The sequence below is a fragment of the Heterodontus francisci genome, chromosome 4, assembly GCF_036365525.1.
Source record: "Heterodontus francisci isolate sHetFra1 chromosome 4, sHetFra1.hap1, whole genome shotgun sequence".
Classification (NCBI taxonomy): Eukaryota; Metazoa; Chordata; class Chondrichthyes; order Heterodontiformes; family Heterodontidae; genus Heterodontus; species Heterodontus francisci.
Genome location: NC_090374.1, coordinates 100,118,251 through 100,139,283, shown reverse-complemented (window position 1 = coordinate 100,139,283; position 21,033 = coordinate 100,118,251). Strand labels below are relative to the sequence as shown.

Sequence of the window (21,033 nt, the reverse complement as noted above, 5' to 3'; positions counted from 1 at the left end):
ATCGATGATACTTCATCAGTTCACTTTCTCTCTCTCTCCACAGCTGCTGCCAGACCTGCTGAATACTTCCAGCATTTTCTGGTTTTGTTTTGGAGACTTTAAGACCACACTTCCAATGTATCCAAAAATAAGAATTTGGATTTATTTTTAAAAATCTAGATTTAAAAATGAATTTTCCTGAACCATGTATTTTAAGCTACATAAGTGTTAGGTCATTAACTTAATGAAGGCGTCTAACTATCACTCCGCCCTCTACTTTAACATAAAACCTGCTGGATAATTCACTACGGACTTATCAAAAATTTATTCTTCCAATTTTCTTTTCTGAATTATCAAATACATTTTACTTATCTATAGTTTATTATTTGTTTTTTCACTTCTTCTTGTGGTTTCAAAGGTAATTCTATTAAGATATATCCAGTTGTCCATCTGACTTCTGAAGTGCAGGTTGTTGGGAGGACAGAAATACTCAGCGAAGAGATGAGGCTGAATTTTGGTTCTGAATATCTTCAAACATTTCTACAATTAAGCAGAGGCACCTCATTTTTATAATGTGGAGCTTAGTTTTTAAAAACTAACAGGTCATGAATATGCATATCATTTTTATAATATTCTCTGCAAATAAAAATAACTATAACAACAGAGAAGGCGGTGGCATAGCGGTAATGTCACTAGACCAGTGACCCAGGCTACTGCTCTGGGGACATGAATTCGAATCCCACCATGGCAGATGATGAAATTTGAATTCAATTAATCTGAGAATTTTTTAAAAAAGCTAGTCGAATGGTGACTATGAAACCATTGTGGATTGTTGTAAAACCCCATCTGGTTCACTAATGCCCTTTAGGGAAGGAAATCTTCCATCCCTACCTGGTCTGGCCTACATGTGACTCCAGACCCACAGCAATGTGGTTGACTCTTAAAGGGCCTAGCAAACCACTCAATTCAAGGGCAATTAGGGATGGGCAATAAATGCTGGTGTAGCCAGCAACGCCCACGTCCCACAAACGAATTTTTAAAAAAAGAACGATATTGGGTATTCAGCTAACAGACCAGTCGCTATTGTAGTAATTTCCCAGAAAATAGTCTAAAGAGACATTTAAAATTATTCCATGATTCTGGAGAAGCAATCATTAGTGGGCCAATTTAAAATATGATGAAACCACAAAGGGGGCTGAGAAATTAAAAATTAAATTTGAAATTATTCAGTGAGTTGGAGATGACGTAAAATTACAGAAACTTTCTTAAAATTTACAGCACAGAAACATGCCATTCAACCCAACTGGTCCATGCCAGTGTTTATCTTTCACATGAGCCCCCTCTCACTCTATTTCATCTAACCCTATCAGCATATCCTTCTACACCTTTCTTCCTCATGTAGTTATCTAGTTTTCCTTTCAATATGTTTTTGCTATTTGCCTCAACTACTCCAAGTGCATTTTCAGTATTGGAGAGACGGAGAGTACTCTTAACAGAGAGGTGACCCATTTACTTGTCATTGACCTGTTTGAGTAACAGCTGTTCCAGGATCCTCTTTAAAATAACATTCTTTGGCTAACTTAGCCGTCTCTTGTATTGCTACCCATAGGGCAGCATCCTATTGTTTTCCCTGCAGACAGGGATATTTTAAAAAAATGTCCAATTGGTAAAGTCACTTTTTTGATGACTTACTGAGGCCTCAGGTTTCTAGATGTGGGCTATGATTGCATGGAGAGATAGAGGTGGTGAAAGAGATTTTCAACAGCAGACAAAAATGTTGGGTGAGTGTAAAAAGATGGAAAGTTATGGAGAACAGGTTAAGGAACAGAAATTAAAAGGCTGGACCTAGCTGAATTTTTCATTTGGACTCTCCAGCTTTTTTGAATAGGCTACAGGCACAAGGCTAGGTTGAGGATCTCCCTTGCTCTTTGAGAGATAATGGGTGGAAGCTTCTGCACTTACTCCCTGCCAGAACGTCGGGACCATCTGCTGGTCAGGAATCTGTTTGATGAAAAAGCAGGCTCTGAAGAGTCTCTTTCCCAGAGCACGGCATTAGCATCCATCCTCCAGGTTCCCCAACCAATAATAACATGCCCATTCTGTCAAAGGAAGGATTTCTAATTAAAGGGATCACAGCATGGGTTGCAAGGGCTCACCAAAACTTGGAATGGAAAGGAGACCTGGGTAGGCTGCTCCCTGGGTCTCTCACTCTCACCTGGAGATCTTGCTGTGAGACCTGACGGGTTACAGTGACGTGAACTCTCCCAAGGCCATGAGAAAGAAGACAACCTCTCCAACCAAATAGGCTTGGGTGGAAGTGGCTGAGGAAGTCAGCAGCAGAAGTGTGGTTCCACCAACCTGGAGACAATGCACCAAGAGGATCCAGGACCTCAGGATGACAAGGCAGATGAGCAGCATAACAATTTCAGGTGCCAAGCCCCACACTCTGACTTTCCCAGCATTCTCCTTCACAGCACTCCTCTGGGCAATAGACTTTGCAGTTCCACTCATTCCCCTCTCTCCAGGCACCTCACAGCCCTATCTGAGCAGCCAACACTCACACTCACCCTCATCCTATTGCGCTCTCGCACACCCATGCCTCAAAGTCACCCTCCATATATATTGTCCTTCCTTCCTCTTCACACAAGCCAATACAAACACTCACACCTCTCTGCTTTCTCTCCTTGCAGGAGAAGACAGCACTCAACTTGGCGAGAGGCAGAGACCTGGGGTGAAGAGGTGAGGGCGGGGCTCTCAAGGGGCAAGTATCTTATTGGCCACTGGCAATGCATGTTCACCTGCTCCATTGGGAAGGAGGTCTTATTCCAGGAGGCTGCAGGTCTCGGCAGCAAATTGCAATGAGAGCCTGAGCCTCCTGACTGGTGCTCAGACATGTTGGGAGAGCTGATCCTCTGCCTGTAGACCCTGTGTTGGGAGTCCCACCTCCTTCCAGCAAGATCTCGGTGTCCATCCATCCCTTCTGTCCTGTGGAGGGGTATGCGGCTAATAAGAAGGCAGCTGGTGCTGCTGCTGGTGTTGCTCCTGCTGCTACTGGTCCTGTGGGGGTGGTGTTGTTTCTCCTCTTGCACGTTATCAGAGGTATAAGCTGCAGCTGCATAAGCTGTTTCCATGCTGTGTTGAAGGCCGGCAGCAAGGAAGTGCAGCTGAAGGTGAGTGAAGTGCTAGACAGGTGAAGTGCCTTCCAAGAAATTGGCAATCACCTGTCAAACAGTGAAAGCGCTGAGAGAAGAAGTGTTTTGAACAGCAGTCTGTCACCTGGTGTTACGACCAGGTGAGAAAGGTGTCTAGGGGTCCCTCTCAGTCTTCACCTGGTCTTACTGTAACAGGGTTTAATTTTAAACACAGTGTTTTTAGCTCCCCCTTGGTGAATCCTTGTTCACCACTTTCCAATTATAAGGCAAAGAAACCAGCACAAACGAGTTTTCTTAGGTTTAAAGAAGAAAAGTTGAAATTTATTAAACTTGAACTTAAACTCTAGTTGACGTCTATGGATACACGAGACACCCACGCTAGCGTGCATATGCGCTACACACCTGCAAATAGAGACAATAAAGAGCAGAAGAAAAATAAAGTGGAAAAGTTTAAGGCAATATCTGAAGAGTTTTTGTTAGGGTTCTTCGAGCTTACTGTAGAGTCCTTGATGGTAGGTAGATCTTGCTTTTTGTTGGGGCCCAGTATTCTTCTTAAATCTTGTTCCCTGTAGGAGACTTTTCTCTCTTGGGTTTCATATGTCTTCAGTGGATTCAGTGGGAGCAGACAGGAGAGATCTTCTCAGTCCAGGAGCAAACAGTCTTTCTGAGTTCAAACTCTCAGTGGCTTGTTCAAAAGACTGGAACAGCCAGTTAGTCATGTGGCCAGCTGGTCTAATCATTCCTGGCCCTTGTGGATTGTATTCTCCTTAGCAGATCCTGGAATGCACTTCCTCACCTTCGATGTCTGTTAGTATGTACATGTTTTTTCCAGCCATGGCTGATCTGTTTAACAAGTCATTTCCTCGCTCCAACAACAGTTAAAAATCAATGTTCATGACAAAATTGATGTGCCTCATTCTTGGCAGGTGGGGGTCTAGCATGATCCCTGGCCAGGGCTGATGTTCTTCAGTTGCACTGGTCAAAGTTTCCCAGCTTGTCAGTTTCACTACAGAAGCTCTTCCCATTGTGCACTCGCCTCAGTGACCCTGTGGTATTGCTGACAGATCAGGAAACAGGTTGTCTGGCTGTGAAATCCAGAATTAAGATTTAAAATACTTCTTAATTGACTGCTTAATCACTTACCTGACAGATCTCCACTTGCCTTCAATCCTGCCCCACAGGAACCTGGAAGAGGGCAGGATGATGTTGGGATCCCGACCCAGCATCAATTTAAGGGGATTTTAACTCCCTGCATGCACGCAAACCAGCCTCCACTCGCCTGGGAAAATTTTCCACAATATTTTGTACATAACCATTGCCCCTTTAAAAACACCCTTTCATGGGAGCAACCCTGAATGGCAAATTTTTTGTGAGGTGGAACTAGTGGAAATAGAACATCAAAGAGATGCTCAGGCTGCCAGCCCAATTTTTTATTCTGTTCTTAGAGAGTTCTCAGTGTGGTCAACAATCTTGAATCCACAATTTGGCCTTGAGCTCCAAACAGCTATTCCTACCCACTCCCTGTGCTTCTTCTGCTTCCAAACCACAGACGTGCATAAGAAACCCTCACATGGGTGCCATCTGCCATCTTTGATTTGAATGAAGCCTACCAATCAGTGTCAATCCAGTTCCTCAGGGTAGGCCCAACCATCTTCAGCTGCTTCAACAATGATGCTGGCACCCTAGGAAGTACAGAGGGTCAGAGGGACCTTGGTGTACTTGTCCCTAGATCACTGAAGGCAGCAGCATAAGTAGATAAGGTGGTTAGGAAGGCATATGGGATACTTGCCTTTATTAACCGAGGCAGAGAATATAAGAGCAGGGAGGTTATGATGGAGCTACATAAAATGCTAGTTAGGCCACAGCTGGAGTACTGTGTACAGTTCTGGGCACCACACTATAGGAAGGATGTGATTGCAATGGAGAGAGTGCTGAGGAGATTCACCAGGATCATAAGAACCAGGAGCAGGAGTAGGCCGTCTGGCCCCCCGAGCCTGCTCCGCCATTCAATAAGATCATGGCTGATCTTTTCGTGGACTCAGATCCACTTACCCGCGCTCTCACCGTATCCCTTAATTCATTTATTGTTCAAAAAGATATCTACCTTAGCTTTAAAAACGTTTACTGAAGAAGCGTCAACTACTTCACTGGGCAAGGAATTCCATAGATTAACAACTCTCTGGGTGAAGAAGTTCCTCTTAGTTCAGTCCTAAATCTGCTCCCTCTAATCTTGAGGCTATGCCCTCTTGTCCTAGCTTCACCTACCAGTGGAGACATCCTCTCTACTTGTATCTTATCTATTCCCTTCATAATTTTATATGTTTCTAGTTTAGTTTAGTTTAGAGATACAGCACTGAAACAGGCCCTTCAGCCCACCGAGTCTGTGCCGACCATCAACCACCCATATATACTAATCCTACACTAATCCCATATTCCTATCACTATATTTCCCTACCACCTACCTATACTAGTGGCAATTTATAATGGCCAATTTACCTACCAACCTGTAAGTCTTTTGGCTTGTGGGAGGAAACCAGAGCACCCGGAGAAAACCCACGCAGACACAGGGAGAACTTGCAAACTCCACACAGGCAGTACCCAGAATTGAACCCGGGTCACTGGAGCTGTGAGGAAGAAACTTTTTCCCTTAGCAGAGGGGTCAATAACCAGGGGGCATAGATTTAAGGTCAGGAGCAGAAGGTTTAGAGGGGATTTTAAGAAACATTCTTTCACCCAGAGGGTGGTTGGAATCTGGAATGCACTGCCTGAAGAGGTGGTACAGGCAGGAACCCTCACAACATTTAAGAAGTATTTAGATGAGCACTTGAAACGCCATAGCATATAAGGCTACGGGCCAAGTGCTGGAAAATGGGATTAGAATAGGTGCTTGATGGCCGGCACGGACATGTTGGGCCGAAGGGCCTGTTTCTGTGCTGTATAACTATGACTCTATGACCTTCCCTCCATATTAAGGTCAGAGGTAGGGATGGTTGCTGATAACTGCACAATGTTCAGCACATCCATATGCAGCAAGACCTGGATAACATACAGACTTGGGCTGGTAAGTGGCAAGTAACATTCATGCCACACAAATGCCCTGCTGGCGTCGAGGTCCATGGCGAGCCTCATCCGGGACCATCTTCAGGCCACCGCCCCCACCCCCCACCCCCCCCACGCCCCCGCCCCCGTCCCCGTCCCTGTCATGGATCCCGGCATCGAGGGCTCCTTAAAATTGAGCCCACAGTTTGGGGCACAGACACCAAGCTGTGATTTTCCCGAATTGGCCAAATAATGACTAGCGGGTGGGCTCACTGTCCAATTAAGAATGGTGAGTAGGCTGGAGGGCCAATAGGAGGCCCTGCAGCTCCGAAGAAACCTTTTCAGGTCAGTGAGGGAGAGGTCGACCCAAGATGGAAGTGCCCTATCACCAACTTTTTTAACTTTTAATTTTAAAATGCCCTTAGCAGCCAGGCCACCATTGTTAGCGGGGGGGGGGCGGGGGGGAGGGGGGAAACCCTCCTTTTTTTTTCTTTTTGGGCCTCCTTATCTCGAGAGACAATGGATACGCGCCTGGAGGTGGTCAGTGGTTTGTGAAGCAGCGCCTGGAGTGGCTATAAAGGCCAATTCTGGAGTGACAGGCTCTTCCACAGGTGCTGCAGAGAAATTTGTTTGTTGGGGCTGTTGCACAGTTGGCTCTCCCCTTGCGCCTCTGTCTTTTTTCCTGCCAACTACTAAGTCTCTTCGACTCGCCACAATTTAGCCCTGTCTTTATGGCTGCCCGCCAGCTCTGGCGAATGCTGGCAACTGACTCCCACGACTTGTGATCAATGTCACACGATTTCATGTCGCGTTTGCAGACGTCTTTATAACGGAGACATGGACGGCCGGTGGGTCTGATACCAGTGGCGAGCTCGCTGTACAATGTGTCTTTGGGGATCCTGCCATCTTCCATGCGGCTCACATGGCCAAGCCATCTCAAGCGCCGCTGACTCAGTAGTGTGTATAAGCTGGGGATGTTGGCCGCTTCAAGGACTTCTGTGTTGGAGATATAGTCCTGCCACCTGATGCCAAGTATTCTCCGAAGGCAGCGAAGATGGAATGAATTGAGACGTCGCTCTTGGCTGGCATACGTTGTCCAGGCCTCGCTGCCGTAGAGCAAGGTACTGAGGACACAGGCCTGATACACTCGGACTTTTGTGTTCCGTGTCAGTGCGCCATTTTCCCACACTCTCTTGGCCAGTCTGAACATAGCAGTGGAAGCCTTACCCATGCGCTTGTTGATTTCTGCATCTAGAGACAGGTTACTGGTGATAGTTGAGCCTAGGTAGGTGAACTCTTGAACCACTTCCAGAGCGTGGTCGCCAATATTGATGGATGGAGCATTTCTGACATCCTGCCCCATGATGTTCGTTTTCTTGAGGCTGATGGTTAGGCCAAATTCATTGCAGGCAGACGCAAACCTGTCAATGAGACTCTGCAGGCATTCTTCAGTGTGAGATGTTAAAGCAGCATCGTCAGCAAAGAGGAGTTCTCTGATGAGGACTTTCCGTACTTTGGACTTCGCTCTTAGACGGGCAAGGTTGAACAACCTGCCCCCTGATCTTGTGTGGAGGAAAATTCCTTCTTCAGAGGATTTGAACGCATGTGAAAGCAGCAGGGAGAAGAAAATCCCAAAAAGTGTGGGTGCGAGAACACAGCCCTGTTTCACACCACTCAGGATAGGAAAGGGCTCTGATGAGGAGCCACCATGTTGAATTGTGCCTTTCATATTGTCATGGAATGAGGTGATGATACTTAGTAGCTCTCCACAAACCCTCCACAAGGCACCAAATGGCTGCAGCTGAGGCTAGGCAGGTGGAGAGGGCCTCTAAGCCTGCCTGGAGCAATGGGCCTCCGATCTGGGGCCGGGAGGCCAGCTCCAGGCAGCTACTCTGTTTCCTGTTCCTCGAGACCCAGAGGCCGACTGGAAAATTCCATTGGCCTCTGATAATAGCCTTTAACTGGCTTAATTGGCTACCTGCCAATTGGCTACCTGGGATGGAGGTGGCAAATTGGCACGCCGGCCAGCAGCACGAATTTACACACCCACCAGCCTCCTTGCTCATCCCTATCAGGGCCAAGAAGTTCAGCCCTCGCCCACTGTGCCTGAGGCCACAGGCTGCATTGTTTGTTTTTTGAAGTGTGAAATATGACAAACAGTAAGTGCATGTACATGTGAAGCAAGATGGAAGAATAAGCAAAGAATTCTGTTAGTTTTTTTAAAAGTCCATTAAAGGGCAGTTTTCCAAGTGATGCTAATTTTTATGCTGATCCAATATCTATACCTGCACATTTCCAGCCTGGGGCACTTAAGTGGTTTTGGGTGCAGTTATCTCGCAGGAAAGCTTCCTGCCTAACTTTCCTACACAGCCTGTCAAGATTATTCCTGTTTCCTGACACAACAGCACAGGAAATTTGAAGCTTTCAATTTTATATATATTCAGCTTTTTTTCAATGAATAATAAATGTACCTTTCCTGCTGTGTTGTCTGAGGATAACTTCGGATGAAGTATTGATAGATGGAAGTTTGTGTGTATTTAACTCTAAAAAATAAAAAGTACCATAATAATGTGTTAAAATACATGATACACCTTCAATTCACATCAACTCGAAATCACTTACCAGCACCCTTCATAAAGCGTCTGAAAAACACGCAAAATTTGGAGATTTTCGGGGGTTTAGATTGCATCCCAGAGGACCAGCAGGTGTGTCCTTTGACAACCTGGCATTCAGCTATTATTATTCTGCAGCAATGTAAGTTTTATTAAACAACAAAAATAGTTTTTTTTTAATCAGACAGGGAACTGACAGAACTTGTTGCTGGAAATTGAAAGTTAGATTTTTTTGAAAAAATTATATTTCTAGAGTGCCAAATTATGTTGCACAGAAACAACTCAAAGCCCCTCACATACAATGCATTATTTTGAAATGCCATGACTGGTGCTACGTTGGCAAACAGGCTTTTTTGCCCACAGAAAAAATCCACAAACATCAATGAGAAGAATGACCAGTTAATTTGTTTTTGCAGTTGTATTCCTTGTGAGAGAATTCCCTGCTCTTTTTCAAGTAGTACTGTAGGACCTTTAACATCTACCTGAACGATTCATTTATTTCACATGATTTCTGCATCTTTGGGGAAAAGTTTACCTTTTAAGGTCTATCACTCTCTTTTCTGGTGTTGCAATGGTGGTCCTGGTATAGCACTGTCTGAGATCCTTAATTTGGTGCTGGAAATTCCTCTGAGAGGCTGTGTTGCATGGGTAATAACCCCAACGCAGGGAATTGGGTTGGTGTTAGGGTGGTGTCTGAGGTGTTGGTAGAAGTCCCATGCTGCCGCTACTTTGCATCAAGTAAGGAAATCCTGCTCAATCTTGCACACACAAATACCAAAGGGTTGAAATAAGATTCCATTTTTAAAATTTTGCTATTACAGAGGAGTACATCAAGATGAATGATGTCAATGATGAAGAAGGGAAACTATTTCCATGTTGAACTCAGAGCAACAGTCTGTTGACTTTCAGAAGGGTTTCTCCCTGGGAGAACCACGTGTGAGCTTATATACAAAGTTTCAGTTGTTCCAGTTCTGGGCCAGAGAGGTAAGCAGCATTGCAGCAACATAAACCTTGTCATTAAAAGAATCCTTACATTGTTTAATATGAGCCCTAACTTTCAGTGGTGAGTTTAATTAGTTTTAACAGAGCCAATGCACCAATTTCTTGAAACTCATGGGGAGGTTGATGGCAAGCTTCAGTGTTTAGGAGGTGAATGCTAGAGCAATGTGTGGCAATTCACAATTCACAGCATATCACTTCCTCAGCACAAATGGCATGCCCATTTAATTAGCCATTTTGTTCCCAGCAATTCCAGGCCAATATCAATGTAAGTAGGGCCTCTGCAGCAGTTCTCCTCCACAAAACAGATGCATCATTCAGTCATAAGAAAACATGTACAATCTACAGTATCATAGGCTGAACCCTACCCTATGCTGAGAGAGATAAATAACCAACGACAAAAGTTTCACCTGTCTCCTTTCTGAACTTAAAACCAACTGCAGTAACTAGGCTGGTGATGCATGAATATTTATAAGTTCACTAGAAGCTGCTTATTCTGTAGCGAATTGCCTTTTAACTATACTATTACACATGTATTTTAAAGAATAATTTTATGAAATTGTGCTTCTGGTCGGGACCTTCCACTTCTGGAAACACATATTGGGAAAGAGTGGTCGTGCACTCATGATTTTCTGTCTACTCATTGTTTGAAGCTGTGGTTTAGATATGTTACTGGACCAGATTAGAGGTACTATATTTAGATCTATATCTGGCCTATGTTTCTATAATTTGTATGAGGGTACAATAAACTCAAATCACATTAATCATAGCCCTTCTAAAAGTGCTGATTTGTAAACTAATGGACATAGAATAGAGTTAGATTAAATTTGACCCAACAAAAATCTGTGGAGTGTGTAAGTGCACCTGCCAGGCACATTCAGAGCTCTCATCGTCAAATTTTGTGGTGCTAATTCAGTAGTAGTTGCAACAAGCTGCGCAATAAAGTTGCTTACCTTCATTTTCGTGGGCACTCTTTGGTATAGGTACATGTAGCAATGTTGGGTACTTCACTGAAAAGTAGCTTCGGAGCTTGTTATATGTTAAAAAATTCTTCCTTTTGACTTCTCGGAGTGTCAACTGTGGTACCTTACAACTGTATTGATAATATTGAGTTTGTTTATGACTTTATTAGGCAGTTCACATTGCCCTACTATCAGAATAACATTAGGTAACATGAAATAATGGGCATTGAGCATTGTGGTATTTAGTGCTTCAATATTAAATTATAAATTTGGAGTTACTGTGACATCCTGCAGCGGCGGGCTTTTAAAATCCAGCCCTATGACTCGAAAGAGAGAGAATGACATTCTGCCATGGAGGATAAAGAAACAACTGCTCTCAGCTGAAGAGCTTAAGGACCCAGATCTCAGAGAGGCCCATTCTTCAAAAGAACAATGTTTTAAGAGAATTGACCTCATGTGGAGCCATTGACGGTGATTTTCAAGCATATGGTTGTGATGAAGAATAAGTGGGATGAGTCCACTACCTGCAACAGCAGCACACTCTGGGAAGTTACAACCTGCAGAATCTGCACCACAGCCTCACAGCTCCAGCGACCCGGGTTCAATTCTGGGTACTGCCTGTGCAGAGTTTGCAAGTTCTCCCTATGTCTGCGTGGGTTTCCGCCGGGTGCTCCGGTTTCCTCCCACAGCCAAAGACTTGCAGGTTGATAGGTAAATTAGCCATTGTAAATTGCCCCTAGTATAGGTAGGTGGTGGGAGAATGGTGGGATGTGGTAGAGAATATGGGGTTAATGTAGGATTAGTATAAATGGGTGGTTGTTGGTTGGCACAGACTCGGTGGGCCGAAGGGTCTATTTCAGTGCTGTATCTCTAAATAAAATAAAATAAATAAATAGAACACCCAAGATTGCCTAAAACCTAACAACACCTCACCTAATATTAATTTAGTCCACCTTTGGAGAGGTGAAAGGAGTGCACATGTTTAAGACATGGAGATCTGATCAAGATTAGAAGAAAGTTTCATTGTTACACCCCCAAGTCTCGCTATCACGCTACGAGGTACAGGGCAGTGGGGAGTCAACTTCTGTAAAAAAGAAGATAACTGCACTGTTTAAGGGAGCCACTGAAATCACCAAACTCAAATAAATACCTATGGCAGACCCAAATTCATAACAGTATCCAGCAAGGCCATTCTATCTCCGGAGTCATATAATCAGAAATTTGAGTTAGTACCTGAAATCTGAACTTTTATCCTTCTATTCCATTGCCCACATCAACTTAAAACAGGGGATATATATTAAGGACTGTTGGCCAGGGGCTGCAAGAAGTACTGAGTCTGTTTGTAAACTGCTGAACAGCTTGTGAACTGAAGCAACCTGAGCTCAGACACTGCTGAATAGCTTGTGAACTAAAGTAACCTGAGCTCAGACACTGGCTTGTGCTGGTGAAAACCAGTTTGAACTAATTAAGTTATGCGAAAGACAAGGGAGATATCACAAGAATGGAGCCTTATTTGGACAAGGAGTGATACCGGGGTCTTTGGGCCTAGGCCAATAAGGAGAAGGTACGAACAAGGTGAGCAGGCCTAAACCAACAGGAAAGAGACAGCACAGCTCGAAGAGATAAGAAAGAGAATAAGTATGGAGAATCTCGGGCATCGAGCCAGCGAAAAACTCCAGAGACCAACCATCGCGGAAGTGGATGACCCTGCATCAGCAACGCGGTGACGACGTAAAAGAGAGAGAGAACGGAACGCCTGGCCAGTGTCAGCTCTCCCCTTTTTCGGGTATTATCCTTTGTTTTCTGTGACTAGGTCAGGGAAGGTCAGAGGAACCTCATGGGTGTGCGTATCAATTCTAGCTAGCTTTGTCATAAACTGTGTAACCCAGTTTGAGTTGCATGCTTTTGTCTAACCAAGTGTATAAGCCTGATTCTTACATTGTACAACAATGTGAATAAAGTAAATTGATAGTTAAAGAAAGGACTGAGTTTCCTCCTCTTTGTACTAAGCCCTTAACCATAGCCGGTGGATTAGGTGGAGGGTGGCTCTCCTGTAACCCCGATATCCCAAACACCCAGCCTGAGCCTGAATTACAAGGACTTAGTCCCACGTGACGGCCAGGATCAAGTGGGTGAAGGGAATAAAGGGGCCAAGGGGGAGTTGACTCCGTTCCACGATTTACAGGACAATGTTTGCAAAAATATATTTTATATAATTTCTAGTTAACTGTATTAATACCTGACATTTCGATGAGCAATTCCAATTCTTTTTAATTCCATTTCTAGAAGTCTTGGTGTGGTGAAAAAATTTTTTTTGCATGGTGTCCCAGACTCTGCATTATCGACTTGCATTTTCCATATGCCCTGAAGATAGTTCTCAACAGACCCCAAAATTTTATTGCTACTAGAAGGAAGATCTTGCAACTCTTCGTGGTAGCTCCTAGTAAGACCTACTAATTGCTACAAACAAAACATTCAGAAATATCAGATAGCTTGTTATAATTTGACATTAGGGAAATATGACCTTGAGTCTTCTACAGTACATTTTTTTGTTGTCTAAGAAAAGATTACCTATTATGCTCGTTATAGAAAAATACTGAACTGTGGAATCATTTGGACGCTGAAATTATAAGGGTGGTTGATTCTTTAATACTTGAACTGTTGATTTCAATTATTTCAGTTTACTGGGTAAACCCCATAATAAAATGGGACTTTTTAACCCTTTTATATAACAAACTCATAATTTTCATTGGAAGAAAGATAACAGATTCCCATTATCTAATCAAGTGCTAACATTTAAGACAGAACTTCTGATACAAAAAGCACCGTGAAAATCAGAAAGAAATTAATGAACTATTTATATTCAGGGAAGGAACAGCTGCATTCAAGTTTAAACAAACTATGAGGGGATCGTCCCAGTTTTGGTCATTGCTCAAGTGCAAAGACAGTAATTACTACAAATTATCATTAAATTATGGGCTGAATTTTATACAGCCCTCAACGTCAGGAATGCTGGCAAGGGTGGGGGGGAGGTGGGGGGCATGAAGATCACTGCGGATGAGGCCCACCACTGACCCCGACGCCGGTAGGGCCCAGCCCAATCTCAACAGAGGCGGAGAGGCCTCATGGCAGGCCCCCCGCCGCTCAGCGATGGGACCACAATTTCCAAATATAAATAAATTAACCTACCTAAATTAATGAAGGTTCCATTGCCTCCTGATTTGCTGCACCAATCTTCATCCTGGCGGCTGACACTGCCGTGCCTTCGAATCCCCGTCCGGGGAAATGAAGCACGACACCTATAGGGAGGGGGGAGGAGATAATTTTCTCAGTCCAGGAGGGGGTGCGGGGTCAAACTTACCTGATTAGTCGAGGGGGTGATGGGAAGGGGTAAAGGACAAAGGTTCTGAACTTTGGGTGGGGCGAGATGGGGAAGGCCATATAATCAAGGTAAGTATTTTGGGGGGGGGGAAGGTCAGGAATGACACGTATTGATATTGGGGGGTAGTGGGAGAGGGCCTGGAAAGACTTTTTAAATTAGTTACATTTTCTTTAAATTACTGGTCTCTTTAAAAATTTCACTTGTCATTTAGGGCTCTACGTCCTTTACAAATGACACCAGCGCCTGGGCAATGGCGCCGGACACCATTGCCAGGGACGGCATGCCCGCAACCCCCACGTTATTGGGAGGGGTGGCTGCCCCAGCCATGCTAATGAGCCTCCTGTTTGGAATCGCGGTGGCTCTGCAACGTGCACCCCATGTGTTCGGGCCACCACGTTTTTGGCGGCGGGCCTATAGAATCCCAACCTTCAGGAGATTTCCTAACAATAAATTTGACTTATTTTTCAGATACGAAACAAAAACCTAAGCCTTCAATATGGCAAGAATGAAGTGCAGCCCCTGCTGTATTGGTATAGGCAAAAAATAGGCATCCAGGACCCACACCGAAAGCAGGCATTGGGATTTTTGTATATACAAATAAGGGGCCTAACACCTGTTTGAAGTTTCCTGTGCAAAATTGGGTTGTCCTGAATATAGCTGGCGCTGGACCACAAAGGGATCTCTGCAGGCTGCCATCAAAAAAAGTTTGTAAAAAATAATTACCTGAATGTGGAGGGCCAGGATTGCTCCATCTAGCTTCATTTTAAAAAAGTGGACTGCTGCCAACCACCTCTCATCCCGACCTCATTGCTGCGACCCTCGTGTCAACCGTTACCTTGAGCCCCATCCCAATCGCCATCTCAACCCCCATACAGATTTTTGTAAGACTTTGCTGTGTGAAAATTGGCTGTTGTGTTTCCCTACATTATCAGAGTGATGACACTTTAGAAATACTTAATTAGCTGAAAAGTACTTTGGGACATCCTAAAGATGATACATAAATGCAAGCTATATTTTTCACAATTGTTCATAAATACAATTATACCGCACTTGGTTCTCTTTTCATTGATATGTTTTTAAAATAACAAATAAGAGTACCGGCATTGAGGCTCTGATGCCTGAAGATGTGATGATTTGTTCAGAAAATCTCAAAGAAGGTGCAGGTACTCGAAGCATCTGTTCTGTCTTTATTGGTAGTCGATGACGCACACTTACTTTAAACTTGTGTTTCTTGGAAGTAGGTCTAAAATCAAGTTTAGTAAAATTATTTTTCAAAAACGAGTTCCTGGTGTATAATATATAAGATTACACAATTAAAATATATAAAAATATACAAAATAACAAACCCAACTACATTTAATGGATAGTGGGATAAGAATAAGATCTGCTTATAAGTGAGGTGGAAATGCTGGCATATGGTATCATTTTGTTTTGTGTAAAAACATTGATGCTTCCTGCAGTTGAAAGTCGATCCTGCGAAACAGGACTCCGTTCAATTTTCTGATAAGGTGGATCTGTTTGAAAAATACTGGCTTGGTTCTGCACCTTCTTCCCCTCACAGCAATCTTTTTTAGATGGTGGTGTTGGAGGAATCCGTTCCTGGTCAAGCAATAATTTGATTGGCTAAGATGCCAAACAGGAGGTTAGGTAAGCCATTAATGAAGCAAAGTGCAGCAATTGATAAGAAAGCCAGTGGAAGCTATGCTTTTGGCTCAAATTTCAAACCATTTGATGTGGCATTGAATATACAGATCAGGAATCAAGGGTCCATCACTGTGCTGTACTGAAATATGTGAACACAGTAACAACAGGCTTCAGAAACTATAAATAAGGAAGCAAAAAATCATCCAGCTTCTAATTGCTTTGCAACAACCCCTGCTGGGAAAGTGTCCAAGTGTGGCAAAAACATTCTGACATTGACTTCCTGTTCTCAATTTTGAAAAATGACTGCTTGAATGAGATACTGGAGAGTTGGCACTACCCAGGGAGGTATATCCCAGCATGAGTCACTGTATTCAGGAAAAGAGGAATAAAAAAAGGGAGCAAATTGGGGCAAATAAGAAAAAATCTTGTGCATCTGCAGGCATAGAGGTGGAACTAGAGTTGGAGCCAATGTGGAAAGGCTTGGTTAGTCTCATTATTACAGAGGAAACTGTTAATGAGATCTTGCTGAAGCCACTGAAGAGAGCCTAGTTAGGAAAGTATTGAGGTTGGAAGTGTGGGCTTATGACAGGGTCTGCGTTACAAAAAGAGGATTTAACTTTTTTGTACTATAATATAGGATAGATATCTTGACAGCAGGATTAATAGTAGTATTAAGGATTCAGATTTTATTCAGAGGCTTTGGATAGACTCTTGATCTGAAGTAGGAACAGTGAAAGGCAGAAAGAAAGAAATAGTTCTCAAGCCAGTCTGAGGAATCAATGTTTCTGATCTATGTTGCCTCAGCAGACTAAAGACGTCAAATGCACAATACTCCGGACAAGTAGGTAGAGCAGATGGATCAGATGTACAGTCACTGGTTCCTAAATTGGCATGGGATATTTGATAAATTATTCAAACACAAGTGAGATTTAATACACAGATACCTGACTAGATTTCTAGGGAAGATAGCAAGCCCATGAACATTCCTAGATGCTTTAAAATGGACAAGATGATTTACATAATTGGCTTAAAAGCAACATTTTAAGCTGACTAATTTACCTTCCTTTCCATGACAACGATGGTTTTATTAAGAACAAACCAGATTCTTCCTCAATATTTTCCAAAGTATTCATCAAAGTATTTGCAAGATTCATCCTTTGTTTTGTAAATCTCAAGGTTTGCTCGTTCCATCTTTTTTTTCTCTGAAAATATTTAAATAAGTAGATATAGAATAACAGACTTTAAAGCATTATTACAAGACTATAATCTACTGGGGGATTAGGACAGCTTCAGTTAGTAATAATGAAGTCCAATTGAGTTTTAACCATAATGTTAAATTGAAATTAGATTTCTAAAGTTAAGATTTTCTGCTGTTTTTCCACCTAATTTTTTTTTTAGATTAGAGATACAGCACTGAAACAGGCCCTTCGGCCCACCGAGTCAGTGCCGACCATCAACCACCCATTTATACTAATCCTACACTAATCCCATATTCCTACCAAACATCCCCACCTGTCCCTATATTTCCCTACCACCTACCTATACTAGTGACAATTTATAATGGCCAATTTACCTGCCAACCTGCAAGTCTTTTGGCTTGTGGGAGGAAACCGGAGCACCCGGAGAAAACCCACGCAGACACAGGGAGAACTTGCAAACTCCACACAGGCAGTACCCAGAATCGAACCCGGGTCCCTGGAGCTGTGAGGCTGCAGTGCTAACCACTGCGCCACTGTGCCGCCCCTGTTTCCGTTGTAGAAGGATAGTAATTCATCTAGGAAGCCATTCATCAGGCTCTTCGCTGATTGTGATAGTGTCTGGGATTTTTCCTGGAAGTGGCAGTGTCCAATGAATATGCCACCCAAATATAGGGCATGCATATTCAAATTGCCTTGTAATGATGGAGTGAAAATAGCTGTCACATATTCCATGATTACTGCCAAAGCAACACTGGAAGCAAGGATTGCCAGCATTTTCCTAGTTTAACATTACTAGTTTGGTCTTTCTTTTCTTTTCTACTGCTCCCTATCTTCTCCAGCTTTTCTCTCTTTGTCCTCCTGGGTTGGAAGTGGTGTGATGGGAAAGACCATATTCTTGGTGATGGCAATCTGATGGTAGGAGATAGAAAGGGGAGACAGAAAGGGAACTGGGCAGTGGCCACGTTGCTGGTTAGACCACTTCAAAGGGCATTAAGAATCAACCAGATATTGTGGGACTGGAGACATGTCTAGGCCAAATCAGTCGGGGGTGGCAAGTTCCCTTCCCTGAATGGAATTTGTGAACCATTTGCGATTTAACAACATCTAGCAGCCCACACATTTCAAGGTTTATTGAATTCAATTTGACCTGGATTGTTAGTCTGGTACCATACTTGTGGACTACCTTACATAGGCTATGTCTCATGGGGAGTCACAGGGCATCAAATCAGGAAGGATGCAACTAGGAATGGGATGCATTAGGAAAGAAAGGATGAGTAGTGAGATGTACAGGTGCTCAGGACGCTTAGGCGGATGCAGAAGAGGGTAAGAGAGTGAAAGGGCGAGGGAGACGAAGGAATGAGCTTTCGGGAGAGATCGCATTATGAAGGAGAAGGAAAAAGTGAGGAGTAGGTTTATTATCATCAGCTCTCTACCTAACAGCATTGTGGGAATAATTCACCACACGGACTCCAGTGGTTGAAGAAGACTGCTCAATACCACCATTCAAGGGCAATTTGGGATGGACAATAAATGCTAGCCTTGCCAGCGACACCCACATCTTACAAAGGAATAAAATAGTTTCTTTTAAAAAAGGTATTCAGTTGGAGGAAAAGGTAAATGGTCAGGAAATTAATGGATATTCAGGTTAGGATATGGAGCAGGAACGTTCAGTTCCCTTCTTTGCTCCAGATTTCAGGAAGGCTCGATTATTTAAAGTCAGTGTGGGTAAACTCTAATAGAAGTCCTTTGCCTACAATTTATAAGCTGGTTCAGGGAAAGGATTCTCTGAAATGCTCCTCCACAGTCATGGAGTAGCCCCTATTACTTAGACTGCAAATAATAGTCTTCCCTAAAATCATACAGAAGCCTTTTAAGCAAATCTGCCCCTGCACTCCAAAAGAAGTCCCCATTCAAGACCAGTGAACAGGCTTTTTTAAGAGTGTCTTGGGACAGGCAAGGAGAGAATGAACAGGGTCAGTGGCCATACTGCATATATAGGTTTATATAAGGAAAGTGAAGATTGGAGCCTAAGGGAATGAATGAGTGTGAGACAGGGGAGAAGGCTAAGGAACTGTGTCTCAGATTGAGGAGGACCCACAGAACGGTTGGGCTGGGAATCACCACAGTCCTGCCAGAGGATGAAGGATTGTAACTTACAAGTACTACATTGGAAATTCCTATTATAAATGTTTACACATACACCATCTATTATATACACTGACATTAGATATGTTACTCAAAATTGTGACAACAGGAAGAAAAGTTTGTGGACAGGAAGCACATATCATATGCAAGAAATTAATAATGTAGAATTGTAGCAGGTGTTGGCAATTCATGTTTATTTAGTTGTGATAAAGTACCTTTATGTATAGTTCTTCCAGTCTTTTACAAACTTCTGAGATGGACTTTGTTGTAACAACTTGGCGTTTGATATTTTTTTCTGCTTCTTTTAATGTGATGTGCTGAGAGTACTGCTTTATCAACTGGGAAAATCTTGCCTTTTGTAAGTCAATATATTGTTTCATGGTTTGAACTGCATTCTGTAACATAAGCAAGGGCCCAATGAATTAATCAGCAGAAAAGGTGTCCAGAAAAAAAAGGATAGTAACACAACTTAAAGTTATATTGATGAATCAACTACTGAAATGTACTGAAAGGCAGAAAAAATGTAACCTGGACTGCGAGTACAGAACAAGTGGCTATGACATAGAATTAACAAACCCATAGTGAATGCAGAGATTAAAGGGATTAAATTGGGCCAAATGGTGCTACTTTTCAGGTGTTGTACTGCTCTCCAAGGGCCCAAAATGGCAGGCAGGAAGCATATGTACACTTCCAACCAAATGTGCATCACTTGCCATACTGGGTAAGGATAAACAAGAGTCAAATAAGGGCTCTATGTCTACTTCATGTCCTCGCTGCAACATTGGCCAGTGAAATACAACCTTAAACATCGCCAGCAAATAAAAAGGTTAATACTTATCACAATCACCATGTTTGATTGCCACCAATTCCTATCCCGAGATCCTTGACTTCAGGCTCTGGCCCTGACCCCTGATCTCCATCCCTCACCCCTGATCTCCATCCTTAGCACCTGAGGCCTCTCTGAGCCATGGATGTCTGCCTCCCTGGTGCCTAATGCCTGCCTCCGCAAGCCATCTGAGACCCACCCAACCCTCCACCAGGTCCCATGAAACCAACCCATCACTTAGCTGCGTGCCACTGCACCAGCACGCAGCACTTACCAGTCTGGCCTCCTCTCGCAGCATCATCTTCACTATAATGAGGTCCGAGATCCAGTATCCGAGGCTCCTCAGACCTCACCATTTGTAAAAATGTGCACTCCTGAATTTCTCCCCCTAAATTAATTATTTTCCCATGTAGAATATGGTGTATACGGAACAAACTTCCAGCAAAAGCATTTAATGCTATGTCAATTATCCCCTGATTACAATTGAAAGTTATAAAAGCAGAAACAGAAAATAGCACTTTTTACAATGTTAGGACCAAGGAAATGTTTTGCTCTAAAAGCAACTGGTCAAAGATGAATAATGTAGGTTGCAAGAATGACTGAATATTCTGCAACTTTGTTTAATCACTTTTGAAAAGATGAACAACTGTACTTGATGAATCAAATGTTTTCTCTCAATCCATGCTCTCTGATATACTTAAAAATCAAAATATAAATTTACATCTTACCCAGTAGTATATAATTATAAAAGTATGCTTCAGTTAATATCACATGTTACATAATTGCAGAAATCATGAATCACTTATGTGTAAATGGTTAATGAACTTTGGTTCATTTGCCACTGTGCACATCATACAGGAAACAGTCTGCAACAACTGAGGCATTATTGAGTGACTTAAGGTCTTGCATGGTTAGCTTTTGGGTCGAGGGGTAGGTAGTGTTACGACCAGGTGAGAAAGGTGTCTAGGGGTCCCTCTCAGTCTTCACCTGGTCTTACCGTAACAGGGTTTAATTTTTAAACACACTGTTTTTAGCTCCCCCTTGGTGTATCCTTGTTCACAGCTTTCCAATTATAAGGCAAAGAAACTAGCACA

At 43.1% G+C, this 21,033-nt stretch overlaps 1 protein-coding gene across 1 annotated transcript in view; it reads right to left on the bottom strand.

Moving 5' to 3' along the window:
* Positions 1 to 275: 275 nt before the first annotated feature.
* Positions 276 to 21,033, bottom strand: part of LOC137368693 (uncharacterized) — a 38,984-nt gene continuing 18,226 nt past the window's right edge. Inside the window, exons 4-10 of the mRNA XM_068028855.1 lie at positions 19,329 to 19,508; positions 16,829 to 16,971; positions 15,224 to 15,368; positions 12,983 to 13,203; positions 10,735 to 10,874; positions 8,642 to 8,713; positions 276 to 519 (exon numbers count right to left, since the gene is read on the bottom strand). Of these exons, the coding sequence (XP_067884956.1) occupies positions 470 to 519; positions 8,642 to 8,713; positions 10,735 to 10,874; positions 12,983 to 13,203; positions 15,224 to 15,368; positions 16,829 to 16,971; positions 19,329 to 19,508 (951 nt within the window). The 3' untranslated portion in view covers positions 276 to 469. The remainder of the gene's footprint in view (positions 520 to 8,641; positions 8,714 to 10,734; positions 10,875 to 12,982; positions 13,204 to 15,223; positions 15,369 to 16,828; positions 16,972 to 19,328; positions 19,509 to 21,033) is intronic.